The following is a 17,849-nucleotide window of genomic DNA, read 5'->3' as shown; positions in this document are numbered from 1 at the left end:
TTGTCCCCATGTGCAGTGGCAAACCGTAGTCTTTGGAAGAAACTTTTTTAATGGCAGTTTTTCAGCAGGGGCTTCTTCCTTGCTGAGCTGCCTTTCAGGTTATATCAATATAGGACTTGTTTTACTGTGGATATAGATACTTTTGTTTCTGTTTCCTCCAGCATCTTCACAAGGTCCTTTGCTGTTGTTCTGGGATTGATTTGCACTTTTTGCGCCAAAGTACATTTATCTTTAGGAGACAGAACGTGTATCTTTCCTGAGCGGTATGACGGCTGCATGGTCCTATGGTGTTTATACTTTCGTACTATTGTTTGTACAGATGAATGTGGTACCTTCAGGCGTTTGGAAATTGCACCCAAGGTGTGGAGGTCTACAGTTTTTTTCTTTTGATTTTCCCATGATGTCAAGCAAAGAGGCACTGAGTTTGAAGGTAGGCCTTGAAATACATCCACAGATATACCTCCAATTGAGTAAAATTATGTACATTAGCCTATCAGAAGCTCCTAAAGCCGTGACATAATTCCTGGAATTTTCCAAGCTGCTTAAAGGCACAGTCAACTTAGTGTATGTAAACTTCTGACCCACTGGAATTGTGATACAGTGAATAAGTGAAAAGGTCTGTCTGTACAAAATTGTTGGGAAAATTACTTGTGTCATACACAAAGTAGATGTCCTAGCCGACTTGCCAAAACTATAGTTTGACAAGAAATTTGTGGAGTGGTTGAAAAATTAGTTTTAATGTCTCCAACCTAAGTGTATGTAAACTTCCTACTTCGACTCTATGTAAGTCAGGTATTTAAAAAAATACAAAATAAAAATTTCAAATATAAAAAAATATTTAAAAAAGTTTTTGCTTTGTCATTATGGGGTATTTTGAGTAGATTGAGGACATTTTTTTATTTAATCAATTTTAGAAAAAGGCTGTAACTTAACAAAATGTGGAAAAAGTCAGTGGTCTGAATACTTTCCGAATGCAAGGTAAGTCGCCCTGGATTAGAGTTTCTGCTAAATGACTCAAATGTAAATTTATATAAAGCATAAACCTGTGCTGTTACCTATATATGTTGTATAAAGCTGTGTTCTTACCTGTAATAGGTGATACAACGTTGTTACCTGTCCCGCAGGTGATGGCATCAGACGACCACCGCTTCCTGTCCAGCTCTCTGTACAGCACAGGTGTTCTGGTGGCCTGGGACCCTTCCCCCTTTTCTGCTGACCTCAGCCAGGTATGACTTGGGGAGAGTAAATACCAGTAGAGATAATTAGAGGCCAGTAAATACTACTCAAGACCAATAAAAACTTTTCAAAACCAGTAAAGATTGAGTGTAAAGACCAGTCAAGACTAGTCAAGAACAATCAAGACCAGTAAAGATCATTAACCCCCTAGAGTTGATGTCCATGCCCCCGCGGAAATCTATTTAGCTTAAAAAAACATCCCCGTCAAAATCCGTCTGTTTAAGCAACAAAAATGTGTTTTGCAACGACTCAATCCACCGCATCCACCGATGTCGGACTTTCGATCATAGCGTCATCTCTCAGTGGTGTAAAGTACTTAAGTAAAAAATTCTTTAAAGCACTAGTTAAGTCGTTTTTAGGGGTATTTGTACTTTACTATTTATATTTTAGAACATTTTTACTACACTACATTCCTAAAGAAAATAATGTACCTTTAACTTCATACATTTACTCTGACACCCAAAAGTTCTCGTTACATTTCGAATGCTTAGCAGGACAGGAAAATTGTCCAATTCACTTACATCCCTGGTCATCTCTACTGCCTCTGATCTGGCGAACTCACTTAACAGAAATGCTTGGTTTATAAATTGTGACCGACCGGCTCAAATCAGTCTTATGTAGCAAAATTTGAAATGGTATTATTTACTTTGGATAAAGTAGAGACTCAGAGCTACAAAATGATATAACATACACTGCATTTGAGAAACAATGGGAAAGTCATTTTTCTTTGCAAGTTGATAAACTTGTAAACTCACTTTTGAGAAAATGGCCTTTGAATGTTTTGGTACTACTACTGGAGAGCCCTTCTTTAACTACACCCATTCAGCATCGTTCACACCCTCTGAAGCTTTAGCCCCACACAAGTCTTTAAGGGTTGATCCGAGCGTTCTGTACAAACAGCAATCAAGCACCCCTGTAAAGTTCTTTATTATACACAGATTCAAACAAATGTGTATTTATACACAATTGATAACACAATTGATAACAAATATGTATTTATATGGACCCTGATGTAACTTTCATTGTTAATTTGTTTATTTTTCATGGCAGATTTATCCATAAAATGATGTGGGTAGAGAACAAACCCCTCCTCACATTCTTTAAGATAGAATTTAAATATTATTTTGAAATGATCAGTAAGTGTAAAAACAAAAAAGCGATACGTTCCAGAAAATATTTTGACAAATTGAAAATACATCTCGATATGTAATACCTCTGTCTGTTCATTTTATGTACTCTTGTTTGCATATTCCTGTTTTTGTTTTGTTCATAATAATATTAACTTCTCATGGGCAGGTGGGACGGTATTATAAATATTTAACTTCTATAAAATCAATAGTGTAATCCATCAAAATAAAGCTTCACTTCTTGTTAAGCCAGCCGCTGTGTCAGATTTCAAAAAGGCTTTACGGCGAAAGCAAACCATGTGATTATCTGAGGACAGCGCCCCGCATACAAACGCATGAAAAACATATATTTCAACCAGGCAGGTGTGACACGAAAGTCAGAAATAGCGATATAAAAAATGCCTTACCTTTGATGATCTTCTTCTGGTTGCACTCCAAAAGGTCCCTGTTACCCTGTTAATGGTCCTTTTGTTCGATAATGTTCTTCTTTATATCCATAAACACTCAGTTAAGCTGGCGCACTTCAGTCAATAATCCACCCATAGCCAAGTCCTCCGAGATTGCAGTTCCAGGCTGGTTTTCGGAAAAATAAGCCAGAAACTGTAATTTTTCCAGGTGGCTCCCAATTTGGCGCCCCCCTAAGCAATTAAACACTGGAGTGATAGATGTGCAGAAGCGGAATGTGCAAGTAAAGATACTGAGGTGCAAAGGAGCAAAAAAATAAATAACAATATGGGCATAAGGTAGTTGGATGGGCTATGTACAGGTGCTTAAAGTTAGTGAGGGAGATGTGTGTCTCCAGCTTCAGTGATTCTTGCAATTCGTTCCAGTCATTGGCAGGAGAGAAATGGAAGGGAAGAAGGCCAAAGGAGGAATTGGCTTTGGGGCTGACCAGTGAAATATACCTGCTGGAGCGCGTGCTACGGGTGGGTGCTGCTATGGTGACCAGTGAGCTGAGATAATGTGGGCTTTACCTAGCAAATACTTAAAGATGACCTGGAGCCAGTAGGTTTGGCAACGAATATGAAGGGAGGGCCAGCCAACGAGAACATACAGGTTGCTGTGGTGGATAGTATATGGGGCTTTGGTGACAAAACGGATGGCACTGTGATACACTGCATCCAATTTGCTGAGTAGAGTGTTGGAGGCTATTTTGTAAATGACATTGCCAAAGTGAAGGATCGGTAGGATAGTCAGTTTTACGAGGGTATTCTTGGCAGCATGGCAGAATGGTGTCATCTGCGTGGATCAGAGAATCAGAGAATCAACAGCAGCAAGAGCAACATCATTGATGTATACAGAGAAAAGATTCGGCCCGTGAATTTAACTCTGTGGCACCCCCATAGAGACTGCCAGAGCGGAGAAGGTATGGTGGGATTCAAAATGTTCGGTGATCTGTTAATTAACTTGGCTTTTGAAGACCTTAGAAAGGCAGGGTAGGATAGATATAGTTCTGTAACAGTTTTTCTAGAGTGTCTCCCCCTTTGAAAAAGGGGATGACCGCGGCAGCTTTCCAATCTTTGGGGATCTCAGACGATAAGAAAGAGAGGTTGAACAGGCTAGTAATAGGGGTTGCAAAAATTGCGTCAGATAATTTTAGAAAAAGAGTGTCCAGATTGTCTAGCCCAGCTTATTTGTAAGGGTCCAGATTTTGCAGCTCTTTCAGAACATCAGCTTTCTGGATTTGGGTGAAGAAGAAGAAATGGGAGAAGCTTGGGCAGGTTGCTGTGGGGAGTGCAGGGCTTTTGACCGGGGTAGTGGTAGCCAGGTGAAAAGTATGGCCAGCCATAGAAAAATGCTTATTGAATTTCTCAATTATTGAGGATTTATCAGTGGTGACAGTGTTTCCTAGCCTCAGTACAGTGGGTAGCTGGGGGGAGGGGTTCTTATTCTACATGGATTTTACAGTGTCCTGGAACATTTTGGAGTTTGTGCTACAGGATGCAAATTTCTGTTTGAAAAAGCTAGCCTTTGCTTTCCTAACTGCCTGTGTATATTGGTTCCTAACTTCCCTGAAAAGTTGCATATCTCGGGGGCTATTCGATGCTAATGCAGTATGCCACAGGATGTTTTTGTGCTGGTCAAGGGCAGTCAGGTCTGGAGTGAACCAAGGGCTCTATATCTGTTCCTGGTTCTACATTTTTTGAATGGGGCATGTTTATTTAAGATGGTGAGGAAAGCACTTTTAAAGAATAACCAGGCATCCTCTACTGACGGAATGAGGTCAATATTCTTCCAGGATACCCGGGCCAGGTCGATTAGAATGGCCTACCCGCTGAATGTTTTTAGGGAGCATTTGACAGTGATGAGGGGTGGTCGTTTGACCGCAGACCCATTACGGACGCAGGCAATGAGGAAGTGATCACTGAGATCCTGGTTGAAGGCAACAGAGGTGTATTTAGAGGGCAGGTTGGTCAGGATGATATCTATGAGGGTGACGGGGTTTATGGCTTTGGGGTTGTACCTTGTTACGAATCCCTTTTGGCCCGACAGTCTAGGGGGGATGGTAATGAGACCCGTAACATAACTCATGCAAATTATTATTGTGACAAAGTAAAAGTGTGAACGAAATAACCACCACAACAGAAATCTACCGTCAAACTCCAGGTTTATTTATAAACACACGGTAATGGGGGGGAGCAGGAAAAGGGGAGAAGCTGGACCCAAGGAAAGAAACAATAAATATACAAAACACCCCTAAGCTAGACTAGCCTACTTCAACAACAGCTAACTAACTAACCAAAATTACAGTGGGTGGTCCGCCCAGTTCTAACTAGTGTATTTAACAAAGTTCACCTACGGGTAGTGTATGCCCATGGGCGACTTGTCTTGGTTTCCCCCTTTTCCCACCAGCAACAAACAAACACCATAACCAAAAACAATACTCACAGGTGATGATAAAGTGCTATGGAGGTGCTCAAACAAAAGAGAGGTTTAAGACACAACGCGAGAGTGAAACACAGAGATCTACATACATGGCATTTACAGAGAGATTGAGCTCTAGAGCAAACAAATGATGGGGTTTTTAAACCATGGGGAAGGAACTGTGATAGGGTAGGAAATAGGAGGAGGTGTGTCTTCTGATTGATTGTTGACTGATTGGGGAGTGATGATTTTCACCTGTGAGGGGAGAAGGAGAGAAAAGAAACACACACACAGGATACACACACACACAGGATAACTGTATCCGTAACATACCTGGTAGGTTCATTGATCATTTGTGTGAGATTGAGGGCATCTAGCTTAGATGTTAGGACAGCCGGAGTGTTAAGCATGTCCCAGTTTAGGTCACCTAACAGTACGAGCTCTGAAGATAGATAGGGAGCAATCATTTCACATATGGTGTCCAGGGCACAGCTGGGGGCTGAAGGTGGTCTATAAGAAGCGGCAACAGTGATAGACTTGTTTCTGGAAAGGTGGATTTAAAAAAAGTAGAAGCTAGAATTGTTTGGGCACAGACCTGGATAGTATGACAGAACTCTGCAGTAGATTGCAACTCCGCCGCCTTTGGCAGTTCTATCTTGTCGAAAAATGTTATATGTTCTAGTTAGGGTTGTAAATTTCTGAATTTTTGGTGGCCTTCCTAAGCCAGGATTCTGACACGGCTAGGACATCCGGGTTGGCAGAGTGTGCTAAAGCAGTGAATAAAACAAACTTAGGGAGGAGGTTACAGAAGTCAAAAAATGAGAGCGCCTGGGCAATGGGAGTGGAGCTAGACGCTGCAGGGCCTGGATAAACCTCTACATCCCCAGAGGAACAGAGGAGGAGTAGACGATTAGAGAGGCTTTGTCTCTAGAGACACTATTTAAACCAGGTGAGGTCACCACATGTGTGGGAGGTGGAACAAAAGGGCTAGCTAAGTCATATTGATCAGGGCTGGAGGCTCTACACTGAAATAAGACAATAATCACTAACCAGAACAGCAATGGACAAGGCATATTGACATTAGGGAGAGGCATGCATAGCCGAGTAATCATAGGGTCCAGTGAGTAGCTAGGTGAGCTGGAGACACGGCGATTCAGACAGCTAACTGGCCGGGGCTAGCAGGCTAGCAGAAGAGCCTTAGGGGGACATTGCGACGTAAGAGCCTGTGGAAATTCCCTCGGGTGGATTACATCGGCAGACCAGTCGTGATGAATAGGCAGGGCTTCGTGTTGGCAGTAAAAGGGGTCCAGGCCAATTGGCAAAATAGGTAATGTAGCCCAAGGAGTGGCTGATGGACCTCTTCAGCTAGCTGGGAGATGGGCCTAGCACGAGGCTAGCTCCAGGCTAACTGGTGCTTTCTTCGGGACAGAGATGTTAGCCAGGAGTAGCCACTCGCATAGCAGCTAGCTAGCTGCAATGATCCAGGTGAAAAGGTTCAGAGCTTGAGGTAGGAATCCGGAGATGTGGAAATTTGGTGGAGAAAAAGCAGTCCGGTGTGCTCTGGGTTGAATCGCTCTGTGCAGACTGGCAGGACTTGATCGGGCTAAGGTTAGCTGATGACTGCTAGCAGGGGCTAACTGACAACTAGCTAATAGCTAGTTAGCTGGCTAGCTTCTGTTGGGGGTTCCAGTTTTAAAGTATAGAAAATAGCAAGCAAAGGATCCAAAGGCCTTTTTGTGTTTATCGTTGACACTGATAAAAGACTGGCATATTCCTTCATGGTCCAGTCTGTCCAGTTTCTCCTGGTGCACATGACACATGGCCACATTATTCGGCCTTGTTTGACTCATTGATGATCTAAGCCATGTCTTAAGCCTCCTCAGAGCACTAAAACTCCTCTCACGACCCCTAAGCCTTACTAAAGCTTCCACCTGCCTAAAGAGACCAACTTACCTCTGGCACCATTTCCCCAATAATGCTATCAACATCTGAGCTCGTTTTATATGTGTAATTAGCCCCAAATATGGCCAGCTGCACCTGCAGTAGTCTTGAATTTTCAAGCTGCTGCAGCTTTTGGAATCCAGCTTGACCAAACCTCTCTTTGAATTGAGTATTCACTGAGTCCAAGGTGTTGTAGAATTGGGCTCTGTACAAAGACTGGGCATCTGGATGGATATGGGCAGCAGCCTGACCAGTGTAACGCTTTGTAGATTTGCGGATATGAGGCATCTGAATAAGTTGTAGGTCCAACTGTATTGCTATAGCAGTTGCTTTTGCAAACAAGACATCAATGTGCTCCTCCATCCGCTTGCCCTGCATGCATGTTTTGACATGGTCCATAGCCTCCAACATGCCTGAAACAGTCTGTTTCCTAAGCTGCAGGGAGGTGTTCAGGCACTCCAAATCCCCCATCAGGTCTTCAGTCATTACAAGGCCAAGCACAGTGTCCCCTTTTAGAAATGTTCCATGAAGATCATTAGCCTTAGTTGAAGTGTCAGATGAGCTGCATGATGCCATTTCTTCAAGGACTGTCAGCACTGACTCCTATTGGCTGAGACCTGAACGGATGGCAGGGATGCGAACAGTCCACCTGGTGGGACAAAGGTTTGCACGAGGTGAAACCATGTGGACCACAGTGATAATATGTAGCCAGTGGTTGTTCTTTCCTTAAAATGGCTTGCACCCCCTGCAATCGTCCAGCCATGTTTGTAGCACCGTCATCGTTTGGTTGTAGATCTGCATCTACAAAGCGCAAACATATTGACTCCTGATCAACTCCTGATATATACTGGGTGCATTCAAACATATTGACTCCTGATCAACTCCTGATATATCATTGGTGCCATCAAACATATTGACTCCTGATCAACTCCTGATATATCCTAGGTGCATTTAAACATATTGACTCCTCATCAACTCCTGATATATCCAGGGTGCCATCAAATATATTGACTCCTGATCAACTTCTGATATATCCTGGGTGCATTCAAACACATTGACTCCTGATCAACTTCTGATATATCCTGGGTGTATTCAAACATATTGACTCCTGATCAACTCCTGATATATCCTGGGTGCCATCAATGCCAAGTGTGAACTGGACCACTGGCATTGATGTTATTTCTGACAATTTACTTGACGATTGTAATGCCCACCAGCTTCAATTATTTTTTTGCATTTGGGGACTGGTGAAATCAAAGTGACATTTCAGCCAGGTGGTCAGCTCTGCATCGTCCTCTGCCTTGCGCTTTGGAAGCTGGCTGAAATTCCCACTCTCCTTATCAATGCCTCGAAAATCCCGACCTTGCCGCGCCAAGCACTTCACACCCCCAACAATTTTCATAAGATTTATCTTCGCTTGTTGCTGCTGTATTTCAAGCTCATGTGAAAGTTGTAATTAACAGGCTTTGGCTCCTGAATCCGAGTCATCATAGCTAATTTGTGACACTAATTTGGCTGTCTTTATGCGCACTAAATTTCTCCAGTGCCTTCTTCCAATTTTGAAAGCCAGTCTTGACAAAAGGTGAACTTGGACTTTTGTGTTACAAAGTATTTAGCACGATAGAAACAGAGGACCCCCTTTAAGGGAGGGGCTGTAATGGAACCAATTATAATCTTTAAAACATTTCTCCTGAAAATTGAGTGTCCTATTTGATCGGGTTTGAGTAGGTATGACATTCACATTTGGCCGATCATCTTCGCATGACTGTCTGCTCTCTCTCTCTCTCTCTCATATATATATATATATATATATATATATATATATATATATATATATATACAGTGCCTTGCGAAAGTATTCGGCCCCCTTGAACTTTGCGACCTTTTGCCACATTTCAGGCTTCAAACATGAAGATATAAAACTGTATTTCTTTGTGAAGAATCAACAACAAGTGGGACACAATCATGAAGTGGAACAACATTTATTGGATATTTCAAACTTTTTTAACAAATCAAAAACTGAAAAATTGGGCATGCAAAATTATTCAGCCCCCTTAAGTTAATACTTTGTAGCGCCACCTTTTGCTGCGATTACAGCTGTAAGTCGCTTGGGGTATGTCTCTATCAGTTTTGCACATCGAGAGACTGAAATTTTTTCCCATTCCTCCTTGCAAAACAGCTCGTGCTCAGTGAGGTTGGATGGAGAGCATTTGTGAACAGCAGTTTTCAGTTCTTTCCACAGATTCTCGATTGGATTCAGGTCTGGACTTTGACTTGGCCATTCTAACAACTGGATATGTTTATTTTTGAACCATTCCGTTGTAGATTTTGCTTTATGTTTTGGATCATTGTCTTGTTGGAAGACAAATCTCCGTCCCAGTCTCAGGTCTTTTGCAGACTCCATCAGGTTTTCTTCCAGAATGGTCCTGTATTTGGCTCCATCCATCTTCCCATCAATTTTAACCATCTTCCCTGTCCCTGCTGAAGAAAAGCAGGCCCAAACCATGATGCTGCCACCACCATGTTTGACAGTGGGGATGGTGTGTTCAGGGTGATGAGCTGTGTTGCTTTTACGCCAAACATAACGTTTTGCATTGTTGCCAAAAAGTTCAATTTTGGTTTCATCTGACCAGAGCACCTTCTTCCACATGTTTGGTGTGTCTCCCAGGTGGCTTGTGGCAAACTTTAAACGACACTTTTTATGGATATCTTTAAGAAATGGCTTTCTTCTTGCCACTCTTAAAGGCCAGATTTGTGCATTATACGACTGATTGTTGTCCTATGGACAGAGTCTCCCACCTCAGCTGTAGATCTCTGCAGTTCATCCAGAGTGATCATGGGCCTCTTGGCTGCATCTCTGATCAGTCTTCTCCTTGTATGAGCTGAAAGTTTAGAGGGACGGCCAGGTCTTGGTAGATTTGCAGTGGTCTGATACTCCTTCCATTTCAAAATTATCGCTTGCACAGTGCTCCCTGGGATGTTTAAAGCTTGGGAAATCTTTTTGTATCCACATCCGGCTTTAAACTTCTTCACAACAGTATCTCGGACCTGCCTGGTGTGTTCCTTGTTCTTCATGATGCTCTCTGCGCTTTTAACGGACCTCTGAGACTATCACAGTGCAGGTGCATTTATACGGAGACTTGATTACACACAGGTGGATTGTATTTATCATCATTAGTCATTTAGGTCAACATTGGATCATTCAGAGATCCTCACTGAACTTCTGGAGAGAGTTTGCTGCACTGAAAGTAAAGGGGCTGAATAATTTTGCACGCCCAATTTCTCAGTTTTTGAGATGTTAAAAAAGTTTGAAATATCCAATAAATGTCGTTCCACTTCATGATTGTGTCCCACTTGTTGTTGATTCTTCACAAAAAAATACAGTTTTATATCTTTATGTTTGAAGCCTGAAATGTGGCAAAAGGTCGCAAAGTTCAAGGGGGCCGAATACTTTCGCAAGGCACTGTATATATATATATATATCGTTGTCTCAAAGTCACTCTCCCTGCTTGATTGTATTATCTGAAATGCACATGAGAAGCCATACTTAGAGGAATATCACAGATTAAATTAACTTCAGGATTAGACTGTCGTGATGTCATTATTCGGTCTTAACCATCAATATTTGCTCCTTCTCTCACTCACCTCCATGTCACCTGCTGCACGTTGAGTCCACTCTGCACGTTGATGCTTTTATTCCTGAAGTGGCAGCGGTGCTTGCGGAAGTGTCTGAAGGACAAGAGAAGTTAATCTTGGCGACAGTATCCCATGACTCCAAGGAGGAGGGAAGATGCTCACACACAGAAACTGCTGGCTCGAAATCATGAAAAGAATAGTCATTCAGGTTTGCTGATTGAATGTGAATATCTGCTTGAGTCAGATTCTGCACCAAGATGTGTCGAAAAGTCTTTTTCTCCAGGGGTCCTTTCAACAGATACTCCTTGTGGATGACTGTGTTGCAGCCAGCGTTAGGAGAAGACATTGTGGTCGGTGGCGAAGGCACGGTTACCTGTGACGACAATTGGTTGTTTTTCCAATCCATCAGTGGGACGAAACGATCCATCAAGTCTGCTCAAAGTAGCAGATGTTCAGTTTCGAGGCTGCTAACATACACAGCGTGAACAAGCGATACGTTCTGGAAGTGTAGTTTCAGTCGCTCCTTTTTCGCTCCTTTTTTAATCAACATTTAGCTGGCTTCAAAGCCCTTTTGAGATCATTGAACAACATTTGAGAGATGAGCGATATTGTTGAACCCAAATCAATTAGCTCATCACAGGTTAAGCAGTCCTCCAGGAATGTGTTGAGGTATGGCGTCTGAGTTTTGTGGTCATATTCCCCACAAAGTGGAGTGATTGTTCGCAATGATGTGATGTGTAATTTGACTTAGAGTTTGAGTGGAATTGGCTATTGCGATGTGGTTGACCTTGTGCGTCGCAACATTTGTATCTGAGTCTGTAGTCAAAGCCAGGGGGCCTGTTCCTTGATCAAGTGGGGTCTCGTTTGAGAGCGGGATTAAGTTGATTGTTTACGCAAATGGTGTTCATTTTGGCGGACCTGTTGTCCGGCAAAGCCACGCCTAGTCATGGTGATCTTTTTCCTATTTGTGAAATTTTTGGCGCTTCTGTAGTTCTCTTAGCAGAGCTTTTAGAGAACATCGGTCTACGATTTGATCATCACTGAACCCTTTGTTACCCTTGTTACCCTTGTGCTCTGATATTTAGTGTGGTTTGGGGGCAGGAACGTAGTAATCAGGTTGATTGTAGCGGTAGTCGTTTCGCTGGCGATGTACTTTATAGTTATTTTGACCACTGTGGTTATTGGTATCATGTTTTCGTGGTACATGCTTTTGTTGTGCGTTATTCCTGATAACGCACCCTCTAACTGGAGTGAGTGCTCCTGTTCAGTCTTCAAAACAAAGATGTCAGGGCTCTTAGCGCCCCTCACTGTTGATGCCTCAAAAGCTGTGCTCGCAAGCTCTTTGAGTTCTGAGATTGGCAAACCAACGTGGGCTGAAGGGCCACGGTAGTTAATGAAGTTGGGATACATTCCATTCCTGTTTCAGTGTGTAGCCAAAGTAAGCTGAACAAAGCCTATGATAGTATGCTTGTGGGTGTTCCTTCCGAGCTTGTTTGACAGTGAGCTGTCGTGTTTGCGTGTCACAGAAGCACTGAATTCTATTTTCAAAGCCATGGCAAATTTCGAGTAGTCTTTTTGCACCTGTTGCTGTTGTAGATGGATTAACCTTGTCACATGTCTATTCGACATTCGCTTCAAGAGGTAAAGACTGTCAGTACCTGTAGCATTCGGATAGCCATCCAGGGCATCCTCTATGTCTGCTAAGAGCGTCTCAGTGTCGTTTGGCTTCCCTCAAGTGGAAGTTTTTTACGATTTTGTCAAGGTGTTCCATGACGTCATCTTGTGGGGACATTTGGGCCGAACGGCCAAGAGGAGAAGCCAAGCTTTGGCTTTGTTGGTGAGGAGCCGCCATATTACTCTGTGCCGAATGACCAAGAGGAGAAGACTGAGGGACACCTGAGAGAGGGGCAAATTCTGAAACCTTCTGTCTCTTCACTCCTTTGTGTACCGAGCTCCGGTTGCGAGCTTGGTTGGGAAGTCACACTGTAGCGCGTAACTGTTCTGAAATTCCTCCAGATGGTACCTAAGGGTGGTATTCTGAGTCCACTTGGGTTCCTAGTGTACTTATTTTAGATGCGTGAGAGTCGCACTTGCTCCGTTCGGCCTCATACTTATCTGTCATCGTTTGCAGGTAAAGGTCTTGAGTGCGGAGCAAGAGATTCAGTGATGAGATTTCCTCCGCTTGTGTAGAGATAATTTTTCTCATCTTCCTCACCTGGGTTCTCGCATCAATTATTTGGTCAGAGACTTCGATGAGTTCCGCTGTTTTGTCATCCAACTTAGTCATTGTGTTCATTAACTGATCTGGTCTGCAGCATTTGGACTAGAACATTATTGCTTTGAGTGTTGTTCAACAAAACTGCATACATGTTATCAAGTTGCGCACCTCTGTTTGTAGATAACTCAGATGTATCTAGTTTGGCGTGGACTTCATTTTATTTATTTTTGGCTAAATCGAGTTGTTCCTGTAGAATACTATTTTGTTCAAGAGTTTGTTCTTGTTCATTATCATACGTTTTTGCATTTAAAAAAAAATAATTGTTCCATTTTCAAACGCAGTTCCTAGCAGTATTTTTTATTTTTCGGCTTTTGTCATTAGTTTCCTGGTTCTCCCCACTGTCTCTTCATATCAACTGTTTCTTGCTTGTGCTTCTGCTGTGCATTAAGATACTGTCAATAATCTTTGCTGGCGGCCATATATCAGGGCTAAACTGGAGAAAACCTTAACAAAGCATGGTTTATATTGGGGGGCGTTTTTTGCTAATGGCATAGTTGGGTTTATATCACTGCTGAGGTCAGCGATCAATCTTTCTATAGGTGAGGGTTCACTAATTAGCGGGGGAATGGGGACCACCCCCCTGATAGCTTGCTCATTATTATTTTAAAAAGTTTGGATTTTGAGTCGTTGGAAGCTGCAAACTCAGGTTCTATGCTCGCTTTGACAGGGACAACAAAAATCCAGCCATCAAAGCTGAGCTCCCCCTAGACGACCTCTCCCTCAGACTATCCATCGCAGATGTGTTGTCTGCATTGTGCTCCGGTCATGTGCTCGAGCATGTGCTGGGCAGCTGGCCTAGGTCTTCACTGACATTTTCAACCTGTCACTGGCCCAGGCAGTTGTCCCCACTTGCTTCAAGACCGCAACCATTGTGCCAGTGCCGAAGCAGTCAACCGAATCAAGTCTGAATGACTTCCGACCTATTGCACTCACCCCCACGATCATGAAGTGCGAAATTGTATACGACTGGTTTTGGCCTATCTCATGTCCTGCTTCCCTGCAACACTGGATCCCCACCAGTTTGCCTACCGACGGAACAGGTCTACAGAGGACGCCATCTCCATAGCTTTACACTCTGCCCTGACCCACCTGGACAAAATCAACACCTTTGTGAGAAGGCTGTTCATATACTCAGCATTCAATACGGTCAGCCCTAGGCTGGTCACCAAACTCCATGACCTAGGGATCAGCCTCTCTCTCTGTAACTAATACTTTGGACATCCTAACCAACGGACCCCTGTCTGTCAAATTAAACAACCTCACCTCCTCAACCCTGAACACCGGTGTGCTACAGGGCTGCATGCTGAACCCCCTCCTATACTCCCTCTTCACCTACGACTGCGTTCCTGTACACAGTTCCAACACCATTGTCAAGATCACAAACGACACCACGGTGGTAGGCCTGATCAGTGACAATGACGAGTCAGCCTACAGGGAGGAGGTCAAGCACCTGGCTGCATGGTGCACTGTCAACAACCTGGCCTTCAATGCAAATAAAACCAAGGAGCTCATTGTGGATTACAGGAAGCCTAAAAGCTGCAGCCACGCCCCTGTTCATGAAAAAACGATGTAGTACTTTGAATTGAAACTCCCTTGTTCAGTTACATGTAGTGGCTTTATATAGTGTTTTCCATATGTTCCCCCAGCTCTCCTCTGATATCTGCACCTGTAATTCAACCTTCCATGAGTTCCTAAGATTATCTAAAGATAATATTTGCATGTTAAGGATATTGTGATAACCATTTGAAACGGTTCCAATGTTTTCCCCTTGAGAAAGTGATTCAATCATCTCGTCAATAGGCGTAATTGGCTCAATCATTTTTTGTAACAATCCTTTTTTTAACAATGCCTTACTTGAAGGTACCTATACTGTTTTTTGGGGATATAATGAATTCCTCCTGGATTTCTTTAAATTATTTTAAAAATGAGCCTTTGAATAGTTGAGAGACTCTACAAAGCCCTCTCTTTTCCCATTCCCTAAATCTTTGGGACATAGTAGCAGGGAGAAAGGCTGGGTTGTGAAATATAGGCGAGTGTCTAGAAATGTCATTACTCAGTTTATATTGGCGTTGAACCTCCTTCCATGTCTTCAATGTAAGAGTAATAATTGGGTTTTGTATAATCCTGCCAATAGAAATAGGACCTGCTATAAAGGCATATCACAATATTGACTCATTTTCAAGCCATGACAAATCCTTCGAAATCAAATCAAAAAATGTATTTGTCACATACACATGGTTAGCAGATGTTAATGCGAGTGTAGCGAAATGCTTGTGCTTCTAGTTCCGACAATGCAGTAATAACCAACAAGCCCACCCAGAGGCCAAGCCCACCCAGTTCTTTGAACAGTTGTAGTTTTTTATAACTAACAGGGCCAAACAGGCAGGATATAACCCCAAAGCACAGCGCCCACACCACTAGAGGGATATCTTCAACCACCAACTTACCATCCTGAGACAAGGCTGAATATAGCCCACAAAGATCTCCGCCACGGCACAACCCAAGGGGGGGGGGGGCGCCAACCCAGACAGGAAGATCACATCAGTGACTCAACCCACTCAAGTGATGCACCCCTCTTAGGGACGGCATGGAAGACCACCAGTAAGCCAGTGACTCAGCCCCTGTAATAGGGTTAGAGGCAGAGAATCCCAGTGGAGAGAGGGGAATCGGCTAGGCAAAGACAGCAAGGGCGGTTCGTTGCTCTAGAGCCTTTCCGTTCACCTTCACACTCCTGGGCCAGACTACACTCAATCATAGGACCTACCGAAGGGATGAATCTTCAGTAAAGACTTAAAGGTTGAGGCCGAGTCTGTCTCTAACGGGTAGGCAGACCATTCCATAAAAATGGAGCTCTATAGGAGAAAGCCCTGCCTCCAGCTGTTTGCTTAGAAATTCTAGGGACAATCAGGAGGCCTGCGTCTTGTGACCGTAGCGTACGTGTAGGTATGTACGGCAGGACCAAATCGGAAATATAGGTAGGAGCAAGCCCATGTAATGCTTTGTAGGTTAGCAGTAAAACCTTGAAATCTGCCCTTGCCTTAACAGGAAAGGAGGTAAGGAAGGGAGGCTGGCACTGGAGTAATATGATCAAATTTTGGGGTTCTAGTCAGGATTCTAGCAGCCGTATTTAACACTAACTGAAGTTTATTTTGTGCTTTATCCGGGTAGCCAGAAAGTAGAGCTTGCAGTAGTCGAACCTAGAAGTAACAAAAGCATCGATTAATTTTTCTGCATCATCCTTGAAACAGTCTTGAAATGTTCGTCAAAAGAGAGATCAGGGTCCAGAGTAACGCCGAGGTCTTTCAGAGTTTTATTTGAGACGACTGTACAACGATCAAGATTTGTCAGATTCAACAGAAGATCTTTGTTTCTTGGGACCTAGAATAAGCATCTATGTTTTGTCCGAGTTTAAAAGTAGAACATTTGCAGCCATCCACTTCCTTATGTCTGAAACACAGGCTTCTAGCGAGGGCAATTTTAGGGCTTCACCATGTTTCATTGAAATGTACAGCTGTGTGTCATCCGCATAACAGTGAAAGTTAACATTATGTTTTCGAATGACATCCCCAAGAGGTAAAATATATAGTGAAAACAATAGTGGTCCTAAACGGAACCTTGAGGAACACCGAAATTTACAGTTGATTTGTCAGAGGACAAACCACAGAGACAAACTGATATCTTTCCGACAGATAAGATCTAAACCAGGCCAGAATTTGTCCGTGTAGACCAATTTGAGTTTCCAATCTCTCCAAAAGAATGTGGTGATCAAAGGTATCAAAAGCAGCACTAAGTTCTAGGAGCACGAAGACAGATGCAGAGTCTCGGTCTTACGCCATTAAAAGGTCATTTACCACCTTCACACCTGCAGTCTCAGTGCTATGATGGGGTCTAAAACCAGACTGAAGCATTTCGTATACATTGTTTGTCTTCAGGAAGGCAGTGAGTTGCTGTGCAACAGATTTTTCATTTTTTTTTAAAGGAATGAAAGATTCGATATAGGCCGATAATTTTTTATATTTTCTGGGTCAAGGTTTGGCTTTTTCAAGAGAGGCTTTATTACTGCCACTTCTAGTGAGTTTGGTACACATCCGGTGGATAGAAAGCCGTTTATTATGTTCAACATAGGAGAGCCAAGCACAGGAAGCATCTCTTTCATTAGTTTAGTTGGAATAGGGTCCAGTATGCAGCTTGAAGGTTTAGAGGCCATGATTATTTTCGTCAAGAGATATAGTACTAAAACACTTGTGTCTCTCTTGATCCTACGTCCTGGCAGAGTTGTGCAGACTCAGGACAACTGAGCTTTGGAGGAATACGCAGATTTAATACGTTGAGTCTGTAATTTGCTTTCTAATGATCATGATCTTTTCCTCAATGAATTTATTACTGCTGAAGTGAAAGCCATCCTCTCTTGGGGAATGCAGCTTTTTAGTTAGCTTTGCGACAGTATCAAAAATAATTTTTCCTCAATTAAGTTGGGGGCTCTTCGATACTGCACGGTACTGTCTTTCCAAGCTAGTCGTTAGACTTCCCGTTTGGTGTCTCGCCATTTCCATTCCAATTTTCTGGAAGCCTGCTTCAGAGCTCGGGTATTTTCTGTATACCAGGGAGCTAGTTTCTTATGACAAATGTTTTTAGTTTTTAGGGGTGCAACTGCATCTAGGGTATTACGCAAGGTTAAATTGAGTTCCTCCCCAACTAGAGAAACAAAAGTTCACAGCATGGCTGGGTGCTAACATACAAACACAGAGCAAAGAACTGAGGAACAC

At 43.0% G+C, this 17,849-nt stretch overlaps 1 protein-coding gene across 2 annotated transcripts in view; it reads left to right on the top strand.

Annotated features, from left to right (window-relative positions):
• st6gal1 (ST6 beta-galactosamide alpha-2,6-sialyltranferase 1) overlaps nucleotides 1-17,849 on the top strand; it is a 157,415-nt gene that overhangs the window by 100,580 nt on the left and 38,986 nt on the right. For both annotated transcript variants that reach the window (XM_042300029.1, XM_042300030.1), the window contains exon 7: nucleotides 1,125-1,226. In XM_042300029.1, coding sequence (XP_042155963.1) covers nucleotides 1,125-1,226 — 102 coding nt within the window. The remainder of the gene's footprint in view (nucleotides 1-1,124; nucleotides 1,227-17,849) is intronic.

The sequence above is a fragment of the Oncorhynchus tshawytscha genome, linkage group LG17, assembly GCF_018296145.1.
Source record: "Oncorhynchus tshawytscha isolate Ot180627B linkage group LG17, Otsh_v2.0, whole genome shotgun sequence".
NCBI classification, from domain to species: Eukaryota; Metazoa; Chordata; class Actinopteri; order Salmoniformes; family Salmonidae; genus Oncorhynchus; species Oncorhynchus tshawytscha.
The sequence above is the reverse complement of the archived record's forward strand: the minus strand, read 5'-3'. Positions and strand labels throughout refer to the sequence as shown.